We start from the raw sequence: 24,626 nt of genomic DNA, 5'->3' as shown, positions 1-24,626 counted from the left end.
TAAAAATATATCCAAAGCAGAAAGCCTACAAGAGAGTCGGATGGACCATTGGATGATCAAGGGGTTAAAGGGGCACTTAGTGAAGATAAAGCAATTGTGGCAAGATTAAATGATTTCTTTGCTTTGGTGTTTACTGAAGAGGATGTTGGAGAGAGACCCATTCCGGAGAAGGTTTTCATGGGTGATGATTCAGATCAACTGAACCAAATCACGGTGCACATGGAAGATGTGGTAGGCCTAATTGACAAACTGAAGAGTAGTAAATCACCTGGACCAGATGGTATACACCCCAAGGTTCTGAAAGAACTAAAAAATGAATCTTCAGACTTATTTCAATTAATTTGTAACCAATCATTAAAATCATCCGATGTATCTGAAGATTGGAAGATGGCCAATGTAACCCCTGTATTTATAAAGTGATCCAGGGGTGATCTGGGAAACTATAGACCAGTAAGCCTGACTTCAGTGCCAGTAAAAATCCTGGAAACTGTGGAGTGCCTCGGGGATCTGTACTTGTACCAGTGCTTTTTAATATATTTATAAATGATCTGGAAGGGGATACAATGAGTGAGGTGATCAAATTTGCAGATGACACAAAATTATGCAGAGTAAATCTCAAGCGGATTGTGATGAATTGCAGGAGGACCTTGCAAGACTAGACGATTGGGCTTCCAAATGGCAGATGAAATTCAATGTGGACAAGTGCAAAGTAATGCATATAGGGAAAAATAACCTTTGCTGTAGTTACACAATGCTAGGTTGTATCTTAGGAGTTACCACCCAGGAAAGAGATCTAGGCGTCCTAGTGGATAATATATTGAAATTGTCGGCCCAGTGTGCTAAGGTGATCAAAAAAGGAAACAGAATGTTAGGAATTATTAAGAAGGGAATAGCAAATAAAATGGAGGATGTCATAATGCTTCTGTATCGCTCCATGGTGAGACTGGACCTTAAATACTGTTTGCAGTTCTGGTCACCGCATCTCAAAAAGGATATAGCTGCACTGGAGAAAGTGCAGAGAAGGGTGATCAAAATGAGAAAAGGCATGAATTGGCTGCCCTATCAGGAAAGGCTAAAGAAGTTAGGGCTGTTCAGATTGGAGAAGAGACGTCTGAGGGGGGATATGATAGAAGTCTACAAAATCATGAAAGATCTTGAACAATTTAATGTAAATCTGTTATTTACTCTGTCAGATAATAAAAGGACCGGGGGCACTCCATGACATTAGCAAGTAGCTCATTTAAAACAAATCGGAGAAAAATTCTTTTTCACTCAGCGCATAGTTAAGCTCTGGATTTCATTGCCAGAGGATGTGGTTACAGCAGTTAGTGTAACTGGGTTTAAAAAAGGTTTGGATAAGTTCCTAGAGTAAAAATTCATAAACTGCTATTATGGTAATTATATAATGTTCAGGTACTTGCCAGCTACTTGTAACTTGGATTGGTTACTGTTGGAAACAGGATACTGGACTTGATGGACCCTTGGTCTGACCCAGCATTACATTTCTTATGTTCTTAAAGGTCTGTGTAGGCTGCACACCCCTGTAATAACTGTACTATACTATTCTAGCTACTCCAACTTGTATGTGGTAAATAGTCGAGGGGTGCCAAAACAGTGTAGCATAAACTGACAGTCAGGTTATATAGTATCTTTGTGTCACAATGACAAGCAGCACACCTCTGACTCTCTATAAACAGTATGTATAAATGCTGAGTGTAATTGGGGAAATGTTACAGTACAAGGGTCAGGCCATTGCAACCTAAGGCCATATACTGCACTTTCAGAGGCGCCATGTTTCAACAGGCCGACAACTCCATCAATACTGTGCTAATGCTGTTAGCTCTGTATGAATCTGCCCACAGTGCCTGCTCAAGGGTCAGGATTGTAGTGGCAAGGGAGGGACCTCCGCGTTCTTCAGCACCCACACACAGAGCAGTTGAGCAAGGAAAACACAGCAAGTCTTTCACACAGTGAGACAAACACAGTAATGTTTTGAGTATGGGTGACTCTGTCTACTTCCTGCACCTACACATGTGTTATGCGTTAGTTAATCACATGTTTGTGATCATAGTGCATTGTGACTGATTCTCTGAAGGGCCCTATTAAATAAGCCTTTTCTCCTAATCTGTGTGTGTGGATAAAATGTTTTACATCTTCCAGTAAGTTCTAAGTTCTAAGGTTTGCCAGGAAGGACTGACTCTGAGTCCTTCCTGGCAAACCTAAGTAGCTGAGCACCTAAAATAATTATGTCTGAGGCATTAATTACATAGACTTAGTGTGAGTTAGTGGGGTGGGTGGCTGAAGGGCCTAGGTAGCACTAAATGCGTGTCTTGCGAGACTGAAACACAGAAAGGCCATCAGCCAGCATGCCTAAGACATTACAGCATTATGTGCCCTTTATTTATTTATTTATTTATTTATTTATTTAAAATTTTTTTATATACCGACATTCATCCAGGATATCACATCGGTTCACAGTGTAACGCAAATATACGCCATGCATGGCGCTTTACATGGAACAGATAAAACATGTTAACAAGGGAATAACGGGATAAGAGAACATGGGATAAATTGTGGCCAGCTATTAAGCTCCGGACCTCTTCAGTATACAAGATTTTCTCTACACCTAATGCTACTTCATTGTCAGTGGAGCAGCATACCTGCCATTCTCTGAACAAGCAGTGGAAGAAACGTACAGCACTTGAGGCTCGGCCTAGAGGATAGCATCTCTTCCTGATTCCCCAACAGTGGTGACATGCATGTGTATCAACAAGGGCATGCAACCATAAAAACATGGAAATGTCTGTGGTTTGTGCAAAGGAATTGTCAGTAAACAATTTGGGCCATAAGACACAATACATGTCAGGGGACAATTGAAGGCAGGAGGTTCAAACACACCTTACCATTGGCCTGTATGAGATATGCCTTTGTTCTTGAACAATGTGCATAATGTAAGAATGGTAAGGAAATAAACTGTGACAGTTACATGTCAGTGGTCATTGCAAATGACACTTGAAGGTAGGACACTATCTGATACCTAATCCTGCCTTTACTGAGCGTTATGAGCATGTTGCTGCAGCCTCACCAAGAAGCTAACACTACATACATGACATCATGATAGAAAAGGGCGTAACCTTTTTCACAGTACAGCATATCTATGTGCAGTGGTGTGCATGTTTGTTAGGGTGCATGCAAACCCCAAGATGAAGCCTAGCTGGTAAGGAGCTGTGCATAGTGTCTATGGTATGACATGGCTATGGCACTTTCAGCAAGAATCTAATGAAAGGGGTGCAGCTATAGCACGATCATGTGTGCATAACTCTTGCTAAATATGATGACACTGTTACTGTTAATCCTCTGCTGGCTTGGAAACCATAACATGCAGGCATTTCATTTGATTAGTCTATAGGTGTGACATGGCTAACTAAGACTCAGTTATACCTGCATGCATGGCTGTAAAACCTGAATTGGATCAGCATATGCTGATAATGTAGATGTAGTTGCTATTCTTTCTGTTTTAAGTGACAAGGCTGTGTTGTGACCTATGTGAGGCCATGGCTGTGTGTCAGTAAGCAGACGCAATACAGCTATAGCACTTCACATACACAACTTTCAGCTCCTTGGAATAAGGCTGTAAGCAGCCTATTCAGTCATTGAAACCTTTAATTGTGTATCTGTACCTTTCACATGTGCGTTCTTAAGGTTCACAGTTTTGGGTTGGTTTTTTTTAACCATATATAGCATTTCCATAGCTCATGCTCTCGATGCTCCAGGAGAAGCTATAGTGGCAGCACATAGGTGGGCCAATGTCACACAGTTGTGAGCGGTAGGATGCAGTCCACTGGAAAGGACTGGCAAGGCATACCATGCTAGCTCGACCACAAAGCTTTGGCCAATACATGCCGCTTTTAGTGTAACTATCATGAAGAACATATGGTGGCAGCTAAATGTCTTTGATGTTATCTTAACTTGCACCACTATTTTTGTAGTACAGTGTACTGGCGCTTTGTGAACAAAAATGTTGAGTATGCATACGTGTTTTCTGTTTGACAGTGACCTACACATGGTAGCAGTGTGAGAAAGATAGATAGCTGTTCCTCTCTGTGCTACTACCATGCTTCTGAACTTCCTCCCATGGAAGGGGAAGTTGTATATCATGCAAAGTAGCATTCTATAAGGTTTTGCCGAAGCTGGCTGCCCCTCAGCATGCTCTCCTGGTGTCGTGCAGGTGGACATGGTGGATCTGGGGGAAGATCTCCATGCCATGGATACTAGGGATGTGAATCGTTTTTTGATAATTTAAAATATCGTCCGATATATTTTAAATCGTCAAAAATCGTTAGAGCCGCGATACAATAACAATTCCCCCGATTTATCGTCAAAAAATCGTAAATCGGGGGAAGGGGGAGGGGAAGGGGGAGGGTGGGAAAACCGGCACACTAAAACAACCCTAAAACCCACCCCGACCCTTTAAAATAAATCCCCCACCCTCCCGAACCCCCCCCCCCAAATGCCTTAAATTACCTGGGGTCCAGAGGAAGGGTCCTGGTGTGATCTTTTACTCTCAGACCTCGGACCTCCATGCGTTGTAGAAACAAAATGGCGCCGGCGCTACCTTTGACCTGTCATATGACAGGCCGGCGCCATTTTGTTTTTTTGTCCCCGACATCAGGAGCGTAGGAGATCGCTCCCGGACCCCCGCTGGACCCCCAGGGACTTTTGGCCAGCTTGGGGGGCCTCCTGACCCCCACAAGACTTACCAAAAGTCCAGCGGGGGTCCGGAACGACCTCCTGCAGTCGAATCGTGTTGCCGAATGGCCGGCGCCATTTTGCGCAAAATGGCGCCGGCCGTACGGCAACACAAATCGACTGCAGGAGGTCGTTCCGGACCCCCGCTGGACTTTTGGTAAGTCTTGTGGGGGTCAGGAGGCCCCCCCAAGCTGGCCAAAAGTCCCTGGGGGTCCAGCGGGGGTCCGGGAGTGATCTCCTATGCTCCTGATGTCGGGGGACAAAAAAACAAAATGGCGCCGGTGCTACCTTTGACCTGTCATATGACAGGTCAAAGGTAGCGCCGGCGCCATTTTGTTTCTACAACGCATGGAGGTCCGAGGTCCGAGAGTAAAAGATCACACCGGGACCCTTCCTCTGGACCCCAGGTAATTTAAGGCATTTTGGGGGGGTTCGGGAGGGTGGGGGATTTATTTTAAAGGGTCGGGGTGGGTTTTAGGGATGTTTTAGTGTGCCGGTTTTCGATTTACACGATTTACACGATATTTAAAAAACCCAAACTGCAACGATCCGATTCCCTCCCAGCCGAAATCGATTGTTAAGACGATCGATCACACGATTCACATCTCTAATGGATACTTCATTTCGTAAAGCAAGATTATGGAATACACAGCAAAGAAGCACTATCTTTGCCACTTTGGGTGGAGCATACATTAAAACTCCACCTGTCTTGTCCAAACAGCAAAACTGACTTCTCAGAAGTCCGAAGGTGCACTCTATGACACATCGGGTTGCACATAAGGCAGCATTGTACCTCCTCTCTGCTGGTGTGTTGGGAATGGCAACAGGCGTGAGAAGCCATGTCCTGCAACCATACCAGAATCTCCTGTGGCAATGACAGATTAAAGGCTTCAATCAGATCATTGTAACTTCAGAATGTGACTGACAATGCACATCATCCAATAATACTGTATAAAGTTGCCTTTACCTTTCCTGAGCCTTTAAGGTTGATCTGTGTACCCTAAGTGCCTGTCACTTTGTTGCAGGCCAGTATATGTGCTGCCTCTATGTAGTGTTAGAGTAGTTCAGAACAGCTGACTTTCTTATCATATGTGTGTATTGGAAGTATTGCATGCCATGTCCTCATAACCCAGCAACTGCAACTGGTGGGTAGCGGCCTGCCAACCTTGAGGTGCCACATCTCTGCTATCTGCTAGTTCCATACCTCATGGTGTGAATGCAAATGTCCCGGACAGATATCTGGTCTCTTTCCTATAAAACCAATTGATACACCACACAGGGAATATGAAAGGCCACCAACATCCGCAGGATAGTGATTGTAGTGTAGGTGTGTGAGTTTATATATAAACAGTGTGTGACAATCTTCCTCACTCCTCCGTAAGGAAGCACATGTGGTGGTGCTGTGGCGCTAGTGTGGTCATTTGAAGCTTGTGAAGCACCTGGCATATTAAAATGGTGCACAAGGAAAGGATGGAAACGGGGGCATTTAGGTTATGAAAACTTCTAAGTATACAGTGCCTGCTTACTCTGTGATCTTAAAGTCACACTCATTGTTTGGGTTAAAGTTTGCCACACTTTGAAGCATGGGGATAAAAAGCCATGACTAGGGCCAATGGGTTGCATAAGTGACTGTACCAGCCACGTGTCATGCCATCAATCCTTTCCTCCCCTGCAGGCAACACCCTTCTGGGTGCCATTAGGCACAAACATATAGTAAACATTGTAATGCAGAAAGAAAAGTGTATCTTACCTACGAGTCAAGCATCACAATACATGCCAGCCTAAAAATTGTCAAAGATGGCTAATTGGCTAAGTATAAAGGCATCGTGCACAGCTCCCGGAAACCTGGGCACGACGTCCAGTATGCACATTCCTGCATCGCAGAACACTTGCATGTTGATGGAGTGGAAGAACTTTCTGTTGCAGTACGTCTCCTCCCTCCGACGGGGTGGAATGATGGTCACATGAGTGCAGGCGATTGCTCCGACAACATTGGGGAAGTTTGCAAAGGCATAAAAAAACCTCTCTTCAAGTCGATCAAGCCATGCCTGTCATGAGGAAATGTAATGTAGTGAGGAATGCGGTTAATAACTGCTTCAATGACCTGGTATGAGACAGCATGAAAAAATGCTTTGAGACATTCCCCCCATGACCCCCACTGTTGTTTGGAAGGAGCCTCTTGTCGTAAAATGCAGGGCGGCCAAGAGTTTGAGGCCAGGCATGGCATAGGACCTTTCCCTGACCGAATCCAGATCCCCTTATATCTCTTCATATAATTCCAGGATTGCACGGAAGCTGAGCCGATACCTGCTAACCACAACGTCCTCTGGCATGCCCAGCAAAGATGTTCGTGGAGGAAAGATGTGCTCCCTGTATCTCCTCTGCTGTGGCCGCCTGTGCGCCGAATGGTGGTCCATGCCCAGAGCCAACAGAACCTGTGGATCTGTGTGCACCGGTGGTACAATCCTAGGAGACCTTGGAACAAGCCTTGCCTGTTGTTGAGGTTCTTGGGGTTTCACATGTTGTCATCTGTGGCGAGCATGATGAGGCAGCCAGTGTGCAGTGACAATAACACTTGCAAACAACAATATGGGGTTAGGAAGGTGGAACAGATAATAACAAGTGTTTTTATTGGGCCTGGTCGGTGTGTCAGTGGCTATTTTTTTTTTTCACTTGCAATAATTGCTATGATAATAGCGTGATACATGATATCGCTCGTGACCATTTTTTCCACCGTACTGCATCCAAAAAATGTGTAATTATTTCCCACAATAGATCCTGCGATAATGTGCAATACTGAATCGCATGCCGTGTTAAGGAACCCCAGTTTCCATAAAGCCCGCCCAAACTCTTCCCACTTGCATAATTATTTCTATTTTGCATACACAATGTGCAATGTGCGTTGCACTGTTATCACACACGATAACGCCCTAACGCGATTTGAAAAATGACCCTGTAAGTTTGCATGAAGTTAGCATAGGGCACATTTAAAACTAATCGGAGAAAGTTCTTTTTTACTCAACGCACAATTAAACTCTGGAATTTGTTGCCAGAGAATGTGGTTAGTGCAGTTAGTATAGCTGTGTTTAAAAAAGGATTGGATAAGTTCTTGGAGGAGAAGTCCATTACCTGCTATTAAGTTTACTTAGAGAATAGCCACTGCCATTAGTTATGGTTACATGGAATAGACTTAGTTTTTGGGTACTTGCCAGATTCTTATGGCCTGGATTGGCCACTGTTGGAAACGGGATGCTGGGCTTGATGGACCCTTGGTCTGACCCAGTATGGCATTTTCTTATGTTCTTATGTTCTTACATAAGTGGCCACATGGGTCATATACAAGTGTCTAATAAAACCACAGATGCTGGACATTCAGTTTCATATATTGGGTTGGTATTTTGCTGACAAACAGGCCAATTCAATAAAGTCCGCGGGAAAGCCGGCGCTCCGAGGCGAGCGCCCCCTCTCCCAACGCACGCTCAGGCACCTCTCCTGGGCACGCAATTCTTTATTTAAATTAGGACCCACGCTAATAAGGAGGCGCTAGGGACACTAGCACATCCCTAGCACCTCCTTATTGGCGGCGTCGGTTGTCGAACCTGCTGACAGCCACTGGTTCGGAAAATGGACACCGGGAAAGTTGAGTGTCTGTTTTCCAACCCGCGGGCAGATTTATTTTATTTTATTTTTTAATTTTTGGGGCCTCCGACTTAATATCACTATGATATTAAGTCGGAGGGTGTACAGAAAAGCATTTTTTTCTGCTTTTCTGTACACTTGCCTGGTTAATTTCACATGCATTTGGAAGGATATTCAGTGGTGCAGCCGCACAATATAGCCAGCTATCTTAAAGATAACCAGATATGTTTATCTAGCTATTTTTAGGTCTACTCTACGGCACAACAGTTGCTGCTTTGGAACTGAGCCTGTTGGTAAGATAATCTGATCTTGTAATCGTCCATAATAATTGCAGTATCTATAAATAGCAAAATAATTTGATAATTCGCAGACTTCAATATTTCCCCCATTTATCTGGCTAAATGCTACTGAATGTTGACCTCTTCACTTACAAAAAGGTCATTTATAGTTTCACATTACAATGTTTTCAATAGGAAAAACACCACGGTAAAAATTGCAGCAGTTGCACTAGAATAAAACCGGGGCACACGTTTGATATTTCTCCCCTCGTTAGCCTTGCCTTTAGTACTGATCTAACCTGGCCAAGGAAAGGAAAAAGGTTCATTATATAATTGTAGATGCCTGGTAAGAATTAAGGGGAGATTGTTGTTTGCAAAATACATTTGAAATCAGTTCTCTTTGTTAAGAGAGGTGTTGAATTATTTTTTGTACTTTCAAATTATTTTGCTATTTATAGATACTGCAATTATTATGGACTATAAGATCAGATTATTTTACCAACAGGCTCAGTTCCAAAGCAGCAACTGCTGTAGCCTGCAGCTGCTTTGTTCACCATGACACTCAATTGATGGGCAATCAAGAATGATTTGACTATGAAAATGAAGAAGTGGAAACCCCCATTCTCAGTATCATCTTAAATGCAAACCTCTATCAAGCTCCTACCCCAGTCCCTTTATGGAGATATAGACTTAGTGAACTGGTAAAGGTTAGTTATTGCTGGAATGTACACTAATTTTTAATCTGGATCTCCATTTCATTTTTGCCTATGACACTGTTCCCTTAATAGATCCTCTGCTTTTTAACATAGTAAGCTTGCCTCTGTGCAAGCTGCATTAAACTTAAATGGATCTAGGACCTGTACTGTAATAGTTCACACTGTTCTTTTGTCTCCATTCTACATTGGCTTACGTGTATATTTACGCTGCTAGAGAGATGCAGAATAGACTGTTTTCAGCACAGTTGTTTACTTCGGTGTTTTGATATAAGTCTTGGAACTATCTAGTGGTACAGTAAATTGTATCTGGCACTGCCTTAAAGGGCTGTGTTTCTCAAGATTGTCCTCAAGTATCCCCTAGTCAGTCGGGTTTTCAGGATAATGTCAATGAATGTGCATGAATAAATAGTGTAGGCAGTGCATGCAAATCTATCTCATGCATATTCACTGTGGATATCCTGAAAACCCAACCTGGTTGGGGATACTCAAGGACTGACCTGAGAAACACTGTTATAGGGAACCTGGGTTGGATTTCCAGCTCACCCTTGTACTCCAGTGGGGAGCAAAGGAGCACTCGCAACTTCCTGTGGTGGAGCGAGGGTCAAGCATGTCTCTTAAGGTGAAATCTAGAGCTAGGCTGAACAGCAGCAATGAAACTGGCTCTGAAGAGAGCTGCATCCTAGCCTCTTTGCTACAAGAAAGATGCTGGAGGTGGTTATGATGACTCCCTAGAGAGAAATGGATAGGAAAAAGTAAGAAAAGAAGCCCTACACAAACAAAAAGTAAAACTGAACCAACATTAAGCTCTTTAATGGCCAAAGAAGTTACTAGGTAGGTGTTTTAATGGCATCCTCGTAGAGGTGAAAAAAATGTCCTTAGCTGAACACGTAGTAAATGAAAGGATATTTGACAGTGAATGAACACATATTTCTTCCTTTTTCTTGCTTGTATGCATGTTACTTCCAACTGAAGAAAGCTCAGGGTCCGATCCAAAGAAAGTTATTTCTATCCAAATGAAGCAAACAATCTTTGCTAAAATGTTACTGTCAAAGCCTGCAGGCCGACGTTAGGAAGCCCTGTAGGAGTTTTCCCTCTCACATAAATGTGAATTAACTGAGGAATGCAGAGAACACACAATTACAGTTCATTTCTAAAGCAAATTATGTCTGGAGATAATTAATGAAAGTCCATAGTTCCACTGAAAGCTGTTGTGGGTTGGAACTCTCTTCTATTTGATAAATCAAAATGTCTGCTTAATATGCTGAAGTGTAAAAAAAAAAAAATCTGTAAGATTTTTGCATTCATGGAAAAAGAAACTGTTAGAGGACTAACAAATAATGGTAAATGGTCAGGATGAGGATGGCTAGGAATTAATGATGTTGATTAAGGAAAAGGCAATGGGAAATTCAGGCCTTTTACCAGGGAAGCACTGTCTCCCATCCTCCTGTACCTGAAGGGGACTTAGATGACTTCCCAGACCCTGGAAGAAGATGCAGTAGTTCAGATTTATTAGTACAACTAAGAGAATGTAACTTTGACTCTACCACCTCGCTCCTTCCTCTCCTTCTCCCCCAGATAACATTTCTGAATTCAAAACAGAAGAGAATCATTTTATCTGAAGCCCCATCATGTGGAAACTCTCAGTGACTGGAAAAACGCCTCATGGAGTGAATGAGATCTGCATGCACTGTCTCTGCTGTATGCAAAATCTATCTCATGCATATCTATTGTGGATATCTTGAAAACCAGGCCTATTTGTGGCTCTTGAGGACCAGAGCTGGTGTTATGGTCCCGGGCCATGCCTTGGGACCTCCACTCACCACGCGGCCCGGTCCGGCCCCGGGAACTCCTCTTCGACCACCCAGGCCCGAAACGCAGCCTACCGCGGCCTTCTCCCTGCGAGGGAGATGCCGACGACGATCTGCGGCTGGCCCCGCCCCCTAGGCGCGCGCGCCAGGGCTTCAGATTTAAAGGGGCCAGCGCGGGAAACAAGAGACAGCCTTTCTGGTGACATCAGACGCTGCCGGGTTATTTAAACCCGGCAGTCACAGCTAGGCCTTGCCTTGCAATGAGGTTCCCTCTCTGCTGAGAGCATCCAGTTGCTGTTCCTGCCTTCGGACTTCTGGCTTCTGATCCGGCTTCGTCCATCGACTCTGATTCCAGCTTCCCCTCCTGGTTTTGGCCTCGGACTTCTGGCTTCTGACCCGGCTTCGTTCTTGGGCTCTGACTTCAGCCTCTCCCGCCTCCACAGGTATCCGGTTCTTGGTTGCCCAGAGGATTCTCCTAAGTCCCAGAAGCTCTGGCTCTCACGGACTTCTCCCGAGGGAGCTGCGGGCTTCCGAGGGTGAAGACTCTTTTAGCCTCCTGGGCCCTGCCGTCCTCATCTACCATCTCTTCGGCTGCTTCCTGGATCCTTGGTCGCATAGGGTCCCACCTAAGTCCAAGAGGTCCAGGTCCCTACGGGCTCCTCCTGGGGGGACCTCGGACTTCCAGTGGTGAAGCCTTCTTCGAAGTCCCTCCTCAACGCTGCCTCCCGGCTGCGACGCTCACTGTGGGCCCCCAGAGTGCAACATCTGCAGTCGCAGCCGGCCCAAGGGTCCACTTTCCTAACAGCTGGCCACTCCTGCCATGGAGTGTCGAAGATAAGGAGCAAAAATGGTTTCCCCCACTCCCACCCTGCCTTTACTGCACCTTTCTTTATCACCTCCCCTTCCCCACAGACTGTCACTGACTCCTGTGTCTATGGATAAAAACTCTTTATTGAATAAGGCCCTTAGTTGCTAGGACTACAGAACAGGTGCTTCTGCTCCTGCTGCTGCTCTTCCTGTACTCTTCCTGTCCTGCCTGTGTTCAAATCAGCCTGAGAAAAGAGTCCAGAGTCAGGGCCTGTACAGAGAAAAGAAGGAAGTTTTGAAAATCACTGAGCAAGACCACTCCTTGGTTTGCAGTATGCGTGTAGCCTGACTGATCATACCTTGTAATTTTACATCTGTTTGTTGCCACCTACTTAATTATGCTTTGGTATTATTTTTATTTTTTTTTCTCTGCTTGCTGTTATTTTTTTTTATTAATAAAAATGCAGATATTTTAGGGCCAGAGTATGACAACCCTTAATGCACAGCTGCAAGTACAGCAGCTATTTGCGAATTGAAGCAAGAAATGCTCCAATTCTCATTATACCAAACAATGCTGTTTGACTGTGTGTGTCCAGTCAGCAAGAGTTCTGCCGAGTCTCCTCCACAAGAGATATTTTAGTAGGCCAGAGCGATTTTGTGAATCAGGGCTATACATACATATAACAGTAGACTGGTAATATAAAGAGTACAGTTTTGGCAGGACAAACTTTTCTGAAGTCTTCATATAAATGGTTGACAAGGCTTAAATTAACCATTTTTTTTTAGTGTGGGTTATGCATTTATGAATGAAGTTAACATGTTGAAAAAGGTCCAGCTTGGAAGCCGTCTGGAAACCTCAGCTGTCTTAGCTCTCCGAGTGCTGAATTTCTTGTGTAAAAGCCCGGAGCTACTGTTGAGTAGGTTTTAGAGCATGCCAAGAAGAAAGGAGAAAGATTTACTCAGCATATCTGATTAAAAATCCAAGCCCTTCCTGGTAACTGAGGAGCTTCCAAGCTTCATAAGGCAAGAGTTCAATGTGTCTTTAGACTAGAATAAATAATTAATATTTTTATTTATTTTTATTTAACTCATTTATTTACCGCACACTCCTGGGCATGTAGTGGTTTACAAAATCGTTACATAAATCATTTTAAAAAAAACCATTTAAAACAATACAAGAACATACAAAATGGACAATTCACTGTGGCTCTGCTTAGTTCCAGGTATACTTATAATGGGTAATTCATAAGTCTGTTCCCATAAATGCCTGCTGAAAAAGCCATATTTTAAAGGCTTTCTTAAAGCTGTTTGAATCTGACATAAGTTCTCAGATGTTTGGGCACTGAATTCCATAGCATCAATCCGGCTACTGAAATTGCTCAGTCCCGTACCTCTCCTAATTCTGCTTGGTGGATAGTGAGAATTGTAAGCAGGCCCTTATTAGCTGACCACAGATTGCATTGAGGAGTATGCATATGTAATGCCAATTCTATCCAGAAGACCTTAGTATTATTAATAATCTTTTGAATTCATGTCAATAATTTATATTGTATTCTGTAGTACAGGTGTGATGTGATCATATTTAGGGTTACCAGTCAGAACTCAGGTGGCCGCGTTTTGGAGCAGTTGTAATGACCCTAAAGTGCTATTTAGGAGACCCAACATCAGGGAACTACAGTAATCTATTCCCGAGAAAATGAATGTATCAGTGCTACTTTAAATTTCCCAGTTTTTCAGCATCTTATGGGGTTTTTGCATTTTTTAGGTTCCTTCCTCTGCTATATTCCAAACTTTTTGTGGGCTGTGGGATATAAATTTTCCCCCGAGCAAGTACTTGGGGTCATTGCTTCTCCCTAAGAGGATTGATCCAGAGGGATTTGTTTGCTTCTTGGTGGATAGTACCCATGGAGAGTGGAGTGTTTTGGAGACTGGCCTGGATCTAAATTTTCAAACTTTAAGTAAATTTTGTATTTGAACATCATTCTCGGACGCCGTGGTTTATTACTATCTGCATTCCAAGTGGAACAACTTCCCACCTTAGAGTCCCACTGACAGTGACAAGGAAGAGTGGGATGTGTGAATTCTGATTTTCCACAACTGCACCAGGAACCCAGGAGGTAGAAACTCCTCCCCTCCCCTATCAGATGAATCCTGGTGTTTCCAGGGACTCTTATGAGGCATGTGCGAGAAAAGAAGAGATCCAGGATTTAGAAGAGCTGCCCAAGGAAGTTTGACCCCTTAAATTTGATGCACCCCTACCTCATGAAGGGGAGGTTACAGATGGCACCTGAACAGGAACCCACTAGTGTGGAGGTTATGGAAGATTTTTGTGAAGAAAATGCCATTTTGGCAGGAACATTTTGTGGACAGAAGATTTTTGAAAATTTTGAGAGATTTTTGCAAGATGGCGGATTTCCTGCCAGAAAACCAAGAAAATGGAGGAAGCTCACCAAATGTCAAGAAGGAGCTGGTGCACATGAACTGAGGCAAAAGCAGAGCGCCATTGATTAACAGCCACTCAGTTAGTTGAAATTTGCAGGCTAGTGGAGGCACTGCCCCAACATGAGAAGGAGATATTATGCATGATTTTTCGGAAAAGGATTGAGGAGAGAGAGAGAGAGAGAGAGAGAGAGCGGACAGAAGTACCAAACTGATAGAGCAGAACTTGACTTTGCAGCGCTGGTTGACCATGTTGGAGCTTTCTTCAGCCCAAGCCATCACACTTAGAAGAAGGGCAAGGTCTGCTGGCAGGAGAGTCAATGAGCAACCTGAATAGTGCCAGCTTGATGAAATTTTGGGATTTAGTTCAACCCAGAGCAGCACCCAAGGAAGTCTTGTCATAGAGAATGGCTTCAGCTTTTGCTCTTGGGGTGCACATTGATGGCTTCTGAATACATGGAGTGCTATACTTTTCAAAGACCTCAGCTCATTGCCCTATAGTGTTGTTGCTGATGTTCGGCAATGTTCCTGGAAGCTGATGCCAGTGCCAGAGTATCGGGAAGAGTCAATATGGAAACTGCATTGGTAAGAGTCTTGACCCGAGGGGATGGGCTGGGCCCACTAAGAGGTAGCAAACCTGAGAGGAGCAGGGATGGCAGTAGCTTTTTGACATGAAAGGATGAATTGCTAGAATCTGATTTGAGCCTAGAGTGAGCCCTACCACTAGTGCCTACAAGCATTTCGATATACCTGAGAGTCCTATGTCAGGGCCTATATATGAACCAGTCATGATTGTGGAAGAGACTTTTGGCAAGAGTGGGATAGAGAAACCCTCATGGAAGAAGATGAGGTGCCTCGTTTAGCTATGGCTGTTAACAAACTCTGCACAGAGCGAAGCTGACCCACGTTTCAGTCCTGCTTCGATAGGTTGAGTCCGTTCAGTTCACAAAGATGTTAACAAAGGCTCAGCGAGACCAGGCCTAGGTTAAAAGTTCCATGGACTCCTGAATGTTGAGGGGGTGTGAACAGTAGGGAGCCGCAACTATGATTCACGAGAGTGGAACATTGCTGTTAGTGCTGCAAATGCCAGGAGGTGATTCGTTGTCATGGCTCTCTGTAGTAATGTTGTGATGCAGGGCCCCAATGTGATGCTTTTGTAAAATCTGCCTGGACCACACGTTTGTGCTTCCCATCGGTAGAGGCCAAAGTCATTGGTTCCCAATAAACAGTGACCAATCAGAAGACCCATTGTCTTCTTCAAGAGAGACTACAACCAGCAGTTGACCCAGGGAACTAGCAAGGCCCAAAGTATTAGATCATGCCATACCATACCTTGAGAAGTGCAGGATTTAATCATGGGTCATCCCATGTACAGTAGAGCATGGGAAAACCTTAAAGAGAACATCCCAAGCTGAGAGGTTTTCTGGGTAATTGCCAGGTTCTTGTGGCCTGGTTTGGCCTCTGTTGGAAACAGGATGCTGGGCTTGATGGACCCTTGGTCTGATCCAGTATGGCATTTTCTTATGTTCTTATGAGAGGTTGTTGTATATTGAAAAGTGAGGGACCTCTTTGTGTTGAACTATCCCTATGTTTCTGTTAACATCATCAGTTATGTGGTGCAACATGCTTATAAGGTCATCATGAAAGACAAGCAGAATAAGGAGTTTGTTCAGAATCACCCTGAGTTTGTTGGTGCTATAGAGAGAAAGAACAAGAAGATGAAAATTGGACATAACATGCACAAGGATGGTGTACAGTACCATTGGTCATTCGGTTCCAGTGATTTGTAATGCTTTAATCTGTCAATCTGAATTATTAGAATCACCTTGAAACTGGAGGACCTATCTAGTCATTCAGAGTCATCATCATCAAAAAATATTGCTGGTGTGGGTATGACCCCAATAGTTTCCTCAGTAAAGACTGATACAAATAATTCATTTAATTTTCTACTATTTCCTTTTTCCCCCTGACCATACCTTTTATCCCTTGGTCATCTATTGGCCTAACTGACTCCCTCATGGGCTTTTTGCTTCGAACATAATTGAAAAAGTTTTTATTACTTGTTTTTACCACTTTGGCATTCTTCTTTTCAAATTCTCTCTTCGCCTGCTTAACTATATTTTTAAATCTAACTTGCCAGTGATTATGCTCTTCTCTACTTTCCTCATTTGGGTCTGCTTTCCATTTTTTTCAATGATGCCCTTTTGGCTTTAATTGCCTCTTTCACCTCACTATTAAACCACACCAGCAGTTTTTGGTTTTCCTTCTACCTTTTTTAATGCATGGAATGCATTTTGTCTGGGTCTCAAGGATGGTAATTTTTAAACAGTGTTCATGCCTCCTGCAAGTTTTTAACCTTGTGGATTGCTCTTTTCAGTTTTTCTAACAAATTTCCTTATTCTGTCATAGTCTCCCTTTTTATAGTTAAATGCTACTGCAGTAGTTTTCCTTAGTATTCACTCTCCAGGGATTATGGCAAATTTTATTACATTATGATCACTGTTGCTGAGTGGATCCACCACCTTTATCTCTTGCACCAGGTCCTGCATTCCACTGAGAATTAGATCTAATATAGTTTCCCCTCTCATCAGTTATATGACAGACTGCCACAGCTTCGACCTCTGTGTCTCACGTTTCTTCCTTCTCTCTCCTCAAGCCTTGGGAAGATGGCTGCCGCCGCGTCTTCATGCCGCTCTCTCCGGCGTCCCCGGAATGGCAACGGCGATGGTGTTCGCCATGGATTTCCTGAGGGCCTCCTAGGGTGCGCACACGCCACCCACGGCTTTATCCACGTCATGGTGGGAACCTCGGGGGCGTCCCCTCTGAGTGACATCATGACATCCGGGTATCTAGCCTGCCCTTCGTTTGCTAACAAATTAAGTTAGCAAGGATTGGATTGGATTGGAATGCCTCCGGTCTAAGCTGCTCTGCCGCTTCCTTGCTGCTGCAGGAAGCCTTCTCTCTGCCCTTCGGGGTAATTCATCGCTAACCTGGGTACCCTACTCTGGTGCCTTACTGATCTACTTCTGCCTGCCAGGATCTTCACCAATACAGCTATCTACTTCAGTGAGTAACTAACCATATCAGTCTGTCTCACCTCCAGCTTCAGCGCTCAGAGTCTAAAGATTTATTTATTTATTTAGCATTTTTATATACCGACAACCGTTTGCACATCATATCGGTTTACATAAAACACATTGTATCGGTTTACATAAAACACATAAAAAGCATTGCCGCAAGGACTGGCATAGCCTTCATATTTAAGCAGGGTTGGTGGAAGCACTAGGCAGCCGCCCGTAAACCTGTGGTGCCTAAGCCGTCTAGTGTTTCCACCAGCCCTGATTCACAGCTAGGGTTTGCCTTGAATTTGAGGCCAATATGGGGGTCACATTAGTTACAATTAAAGTAAGTATCTCTCTAGTGATTCAACTTGCCTGTAAGGGAGCATTGGTTAAAAGCAGTGACGCATCAAAGAAAATGCACTGCTTCCCCCAGACCCAACAAAGCTAAAACATCGATTTAAAGGCAATTTTTCTCAGGTCCTGGCATCTTATAGCTCCTTCAGTTATTCTCTTTGATCTGTCATGGATAAACCTACTAATCGATTTTTGCAAGCAGAATTCAGCTGGTGCATTTGCCTGTGACAGATAAACAAGGAGGATCTGAGGGGTACTGCTGCTTGTCACCCCACATGTTCTAAGATTCTCAAAATCCAGTTTAGTTCAGTGTGGTTTTTTTTTTTTTACTGTTTATTTTGCAAACATCAGAAATCTACAAAAGAAATATAACATTCCAAACTGTTGCAAAAATAACAGTAATGGCTTAGCGACTGAGATGTAGTCTTCAGAAGAGGGGAAAATAGGAAGTAAAGCAAACAGGAAGTAGAAACCACAGCTTGAAGACAGGATGGGAGAAAATCCTTAGGGAAGTGGGCCTTGAATATCATTTATAGTTTTATAATGTTTCCAGTAGGGGCTCCTAACATTTTTTGTTAAATTTATATGCCCTCTAGAGGGCAATTTTCAAAAGCTATTTTACTCAGGTAATGAAACTGTATGAAAATTGCTCACCCATGCACATGGAGATAAACAATATATGTACTTTTATACTTGGAGAAAAAGAAACAGGATTAGACCTAGGAAGCAACAATGTGTGGTGTTTTTCATGGAAAAAGTATCCATGGATAAAGCAGGCGTAAATCTCTGCAAGTACATCTTTCCCTGAGCAATTTTCAAAGGGATGGTAAGTGCACAGTTTCCATCTGAAAATTGGTGCAAAGACTGGGGAATAAGTCTTCAGGGACGTTGTATCTATTCGCATAGTTTTGAAAACTTAAAACATCTCAATGGTAGTGGCTTTTGAATCTGACATTTCGTAAGACTAACTTGGGGAATTTTCTTCCAGGAAGTAGCCATCTTGGCTGCAGGAATGAAGTGTAGAATCAGCATCTTGTAATTAGGGCATAGAAAAGAGGCATAAAATTTAGTTTTTAAGAAGTTTATATTTTTTTACCTTTGGTGGGTCTGGGTTTGTTTGGTATAACAGACTTGGTAGGACATTGTTTTCTCCTTTGAAACTTTCTGCTTTCCTACTTGCTGCAGTGAATAGAAGCCACATCTGTTTTAAGAGTGTGAGATGTACTAGCCTGAGACCACCAAGACTGTGACATCTTCCAATTAAATCTAGTCCCTTAGAAGCAAAAGTCAGTGATATAGCCACAAATTCATGTGTATAGTGAATTCTTCCCACCCACATAGCCCAGAAACTGTAATTATAACAAGTCCAATTTTTGACATTAGGCCAAACAGTATCCTTACACTCCTTTACACTTCTAGCTGAATCAACCACTAGGGCTACAGTACCATTAGGACTGTGTCTTCTCCTCATTCTCAAATGACCTCCCATGTAGTGCAATCCTGGGGCCAGGGTCCACAAATCATGGCTCCCAACAGACCCCAGTGTGGGTGCAACTTGAGGGTGGCCAACAGGTGTTGCTGTTGAACAATGTAATGCAACCTCACCACATCCTCCCTGTGGGCTACAAATGCTGTCACCAGCCATCTGCAGTCCCACTGGCCCGCCTAAGGAGTGGAAGCAGAACTTGGAAAATCTATCCAGGTCTCTTGTGTGACAGTGCACAGCACTGCTGCTGCTGAAGCTTTTGGGCCGGCCAGCGAACTTGTTTTTGTATTACATCTAGAATCCAGTAGTAATAAGACAAGACAATAATGAAGCTGTTCCCATTTCATTGCCAACAGGTAGACACCGATGCTAGACCCAGGAGATTAAGGAATAAGAATGCATTCTCCAATCTCCGTTCTCATTGCCCTTAATTTAACATTGTTCCTTTTAATAAAAAGAAGAGGGAGTAAAAAGCATGTCAAGGTACAAACTGCTTAAAAGTGAAAACTGGTGAGATGCTTTTGGGCTTGCGTGTAGCTTTGACAGCAAATTCTTTTCTTTTGCCCACAGTGTCCAAACAGTACTGTTCAGAAGGGACTCACTTCCTTGCACTGGAAATAAGCAAACATTTACCTGCAAGAGCAGGGAAAGCCACCTCTGTAGGAGCTTTTTGCTGGAAGGATGGTGATGGCTTTTGAATGTGAGGTCATAGGGAGGAGGTAGTGGGAGTCAAAACAGTGGCAGAATTCAAGCATGCTTGGGACAGACACAAGTGGAATGGAAAGAGGAGAAAAAAAACCCCAAGTAGGACCTGTGACAGCACATTAGGCAGATATAAATGGACAGACCGAGTGGTCTCCGTGCTCCTTATCCACCCAACAGCTTCTATGTTTCTGTGTCTTGACTGGTGAGATTTAAGCCTATGCTCATTGGGATTTCAATTTTGTTTTGCTTTGGGGGGGGTTTCTTAACAGGCATTAGGGGATGTCGACCAGGTTCGCATGACTTCGGAAGGTTCTGACTGCCGCTGCAAATGCATCCTGCGGCCTTTGAGCAAGGACGCCTGCAGCCGCATTAAGGATGGCAGCATGCGCGTGGAGGATTTTTACACCGTGGAGACGGTCAGCTCGGGGGCAGACTGCAAGTGCTCCTGCACAGCCCCGCCCTCTTCCCTCAACCCTTGTGAAAACGAATGGAAGATGGAGAAGCTCAAGAAGCAGGCACCTGAACTCTTTAAGGTAAGACCCGACCTGTGTTTAAATACTGCGGAGACGAGGCGAAGCAGGCAAAAACCTGGACATTCCTGGAATCCAGCCCAAGCCTACATCCCGGCACTGGCAAAACTTTGCTTTGTGTGGGGAAAACTAAGAATTGACGATGTAGGAGAAAAACGATGTCATCTTGAGAGAGACAATGGGACAAAACTGCAGTCCTATAGCCCCCGTGATGCCTGTTGCATAAAGTCAAGGGAATACTATGGAGAGAGAGATGTATAAAGACAAATTTCTGAGTATCCCTTCTTCATTTGTTGATAGAACACAAATAGCTAGAACTAGCCACATTTCTCCATCTTCTATAGCTATCAAGCTGTAGATCACCTATAAATTTCAATTTGATAAAGTTAGCACATGGAATTTGTATGGCATCTCTGCACCCAATTTTAATGAATTGCTGGGGTGAACATATATCAAATGAAAAAGACCCAATCATTTCATCCACCAAGTAAATACAGTTTTAATCAGTACAAAAATGCACTCACAATACACATATACATAAAATATACATTATAAATGTACATATTACACACTTCCATCAAAGAAATATATAGAAAACTCAGTAACCTCAACACATCAATGATGTTAACTCAGCAACGTTGCTGTTATAACTCTAAATCTCATTGTATATATAAAAGACCCAGTTGTAAGATAAATGCACATATCCACTACTTGTATAAGTAGTGGGATTATAAAAGTAGTGGATAGGTGCAATTATCTTGTGACTGTATTTTTTATATACATTGGGATTTAGAGTTGTAACAGCAATAGTGCTGAGATGTAGGCATGTAGCATTGGTACAATATACAATGGGGTTTAGTGTTGTAACAGCAATGTTGCTAAGTTAACCTTGTTGATGTGTTGAAATTACTGAAATTTCTATATATTTTTACGATTGGGGGAAGTGTGTAATATGTACATTTATAATGTGTATTTTATGTATATTTGTATTGAGAGTATATTTTTATACCGATTAAAATTGTATTTACTTGGTGGATGCTATGACTGGGTCTTTTTCATTTGATGTAATTTGAGATTTATTAAACCCCTCATTTAGTTGTTCTGCCTAGCGGTTTATCTTTGGTGTGAACAACATATGCCTTTTTAGGTCAATATACTTTTTTTTTTTTTTTAAAGCAGGATCAGATGAGACAGGTTAATATACCAGCAGAAGGATGGCTTAAAACATGGCATTTTTGGAGGCTTCTTGTTAGAATCAAATCTGTTGCAATCTTTCTGGCGCTTTCTATGTAATATTTTCTGTACTCCATTAATACCAAGTAGCCCTAGGCACATGGAAACATCCTGAAATTTGTGGCTAGCCTGAAGGCTCTTTTTACACAGTGCCAGTTTACATTTTCAAAGTGAGGGCCTTCCTAAACATTACAACATTCCAGAGCAGTGCTAAATGGGGATGAGGGAAGGGGAAATGCTGGGAGACTGCTTTCCCTTTAAATGGGTCAAAATCCCTTATTTTTATAGCTACAAAGAACACTTTGAAAGGCACAGAAGTGTAGCAAATGTCATAAGTTAATTTCAAAAGCCACACACTGGAAAATATGGCAAGCACTATGTGTTGCTATTTTTTTCCTTCATGTTGCGGCAAAACTGTCCGATGTCACCCTAATTTCTGTGGAAATGACACAACAAGCTAAGTGTCTGCACAGAAATGAGACAGATTGTTCTAAGGCTTTTTGTCTCTAAGTAAAAAATAAAATAAAGCCAAACCCCCCCCCCCCCCCCCCCCAAACCACCAAAATAAAACTCTTTTTGATGTTTCTGGGAAATTGAAGCCAAGGAGTTTTTACCACGCTGCACAGTGCTTCTTGGATTTCCCCTGGATTATCATGTAGGGAGAGCTATGAGGCAATGAGGAGTAGGTGGAACTTGACAGACTGCTGGTCTTCTTTCTACCTGAACCAATTAAGTAATTGAATAACTCTGTAAAAGATTCTGAGCATTTATTCTCAAAAAAAGAAAGGATAAGGTGTTGGGTAGAGGTTCATCAGATGATGTCCAGTTTGTCTAGAATTCAGAGATTTTGCTGTGACTTTTGCTTTAAAGGCAAAATACATCTTGACTGAAAGGCAGGCATTGTGAAGACCTTTGTTACAAGACAATATTCTCTCATAGAAACTTAGATGATGGCACATAAGAACCATAAGGCCCATCTAACCTGCCCAGTTTATTTCCTAGTCCAATGGCATAGACCAGGGGTGGGCAAGTCCGGTCCTCGAGGGCTGCAAACCAGTCGGGTTTTCAGGATACCCCTATTGAATATGCATGAAATAGATTTGCATACAACTGAGGCAGTGTGTATGCAAGTCTCTCTCATGCATATTCATTAAGGATATCCTGAAAACCCGACTGGTTTGCAGCCCTTGAGGACTGGAATTGCCCACCCCTGGCGTAGACCATAGGTTCCCAAACCTGTCTTTGATGAGCTCTAGCAGTCAGATTTTCAGGAAATCCACAATGACTATGCATGAGATAAATTTGCATGCACTTCCTCCAAGGCATGCAAATTTTATCTCATGCATATTCATTGTGGATCTCCTGAAAACCCGCCTGGCTGGGGGGGTCCTCCAGGACAGGTTTGGGAACCACTGGCATAGACATCAGTAGATCTATGGCCTTCCCTTTAGTCTTTTGCAACAAGAGATCCTCTGTGCTTATCCTATGCTTTTGTGAAAGATAAGATGGTCTCCTACAATTGCCATTGATTTTAGCATAACGTGAGTACTGGGAGATATTTTAAGGACATAAAACTATCATACTGGATCAGACCAAAGGTCTCCAACAGTGGCCAATCCCTAAAAGGAGATTCAATTTCTTGCTGCTCACTCCCTGAGTCACCCAGCTAATAACAATTTATGGACTTTTCGTCCACGAACTTGTCCAAACCCTTTTAAAACATAGCTCTACTAGTTGCCTTGACCACATCCTCCGGCAATGAACTCCATAACTTGAATGTGCATTGAGTGAAAAATACTTTCTCTAATTTGTTTTAAATCTGGTACCTGTTCGTTTAAAGGCGTGTCCTCTAGTCCTAAACAGCCATTTTCTAGTTTCCTGTTGTGCTTTACTCATGATTTTGTAGAACTCAGTCATATTCCCCCTCAATCGTCTCTTCTTCAAACTGAGAGCCTGAAGCTGTTTAGCCTTTCTTCATACGGGAGCTGTTCCAAACCCTTAACCTTTTTTGTTGCCCTTTGTGCCTTTTCTAACTCTGCTTTATCCTTTTGCAGATGAGCAACCAGAAAAGCACACAATACTAAAGGTGCAGCCGCACCATTGATCCATGCATAGGCATTATGATGTTCTCTGTTTTATTCCTTTTCAGATCAGGAGTGCATAGAGAGGGTTATTTTAGAAGCTGTTTCTGTGGGTAAAAACAGTGCTTTAACCCATGAAAACAGCTGTACAAAATTTCCCAGTGGATATGTGGATAAGCTTATGCACATATGACCTGTATATGTGTAAGTTTACCTGCATTGAGTAATGGCATATTCAGAGGTGGGGCTGGGAGAGGTTTGGTCTTACACATCATGTTGCATTTTTTAAAAGTATGCATGTAATTTTTCCCCCAAAAAACTGAGTACACATTAGGAGATATAAATGTGTGCAGTTAATTTTGGTAGGATATTTTTCAAAGAGAAAGTCATGTACTTTCCCTTTGAAAGCTGGTGTAAAGTATGCAAGGAATTGCCTTTAAATTTATGCGGGTTGTTACAAAATTACCCCCCTACTGATAAGTCTGTCCAGCTTTTTCTTTTGAATTTACTTAGCCACCCCTGAGCAGATAGGAAGGCCGTGGCTTCTTCAAGAGGCAGCAGGGAAGCTCTATCAAATTTTCTTAACAGAACAAGCAATTGCATTGCCGATGGCATCACAGTTTGATTACTTATGAATAAGGAAATGAGTGCGCCTTTATGAAAGGCACAGGAATTCATTTATGGAGCACAAGGAAATTCCACAAGTTTGTCCAGTCAAGGCTGCTGCTGGCAAAAGCTG

At 43.0% G+C, this 24,626-nt stretch overlaps 1 protein-coding gene across 1 annotated transcript in view; it reads left to right on the top strand.

Moving 5' to 3' along the window:
- OLFML2A (olfactomedin like 2A) overlaps positions 1-24,626 on the top strand; it is a 135,391-nt gene that overhangs the window by 34,318 nt on the left and 76,447 nt on the right. Inside the window, exon 2 of the mRNA XM_029612907.1 lies at positions 20,313-20,576. Coding sequence (XP_029468767.1) covers positions 20,313-20,576 — 264 coding nt within the window. The remainder of the gene's footprint in view (positions 1-20,312; positions 20,577-24,626) is intronic.

The sequence above is a fragment of the Rhinatrema bivittatum genome, chromosome 8, assembly GCF_901001135.1.
Source record: "Rhinatrema bivittatum chromosome 8, aRhiBiv1.1, whole genome shotgun sequence".
Classification (NCBI taxonomy): Eukaryota; Metazoa; Chordata; class Amphibia; order Gymnophiona; family Rhinatrematidae; genus Rhinatrema; species Rhinatrema bivittatum.
The sequence above is the reverse complement of the archived record's forward strand: the minus strand, read 5'-3'. Positions and strand labels throughout refer to the sequence as shown.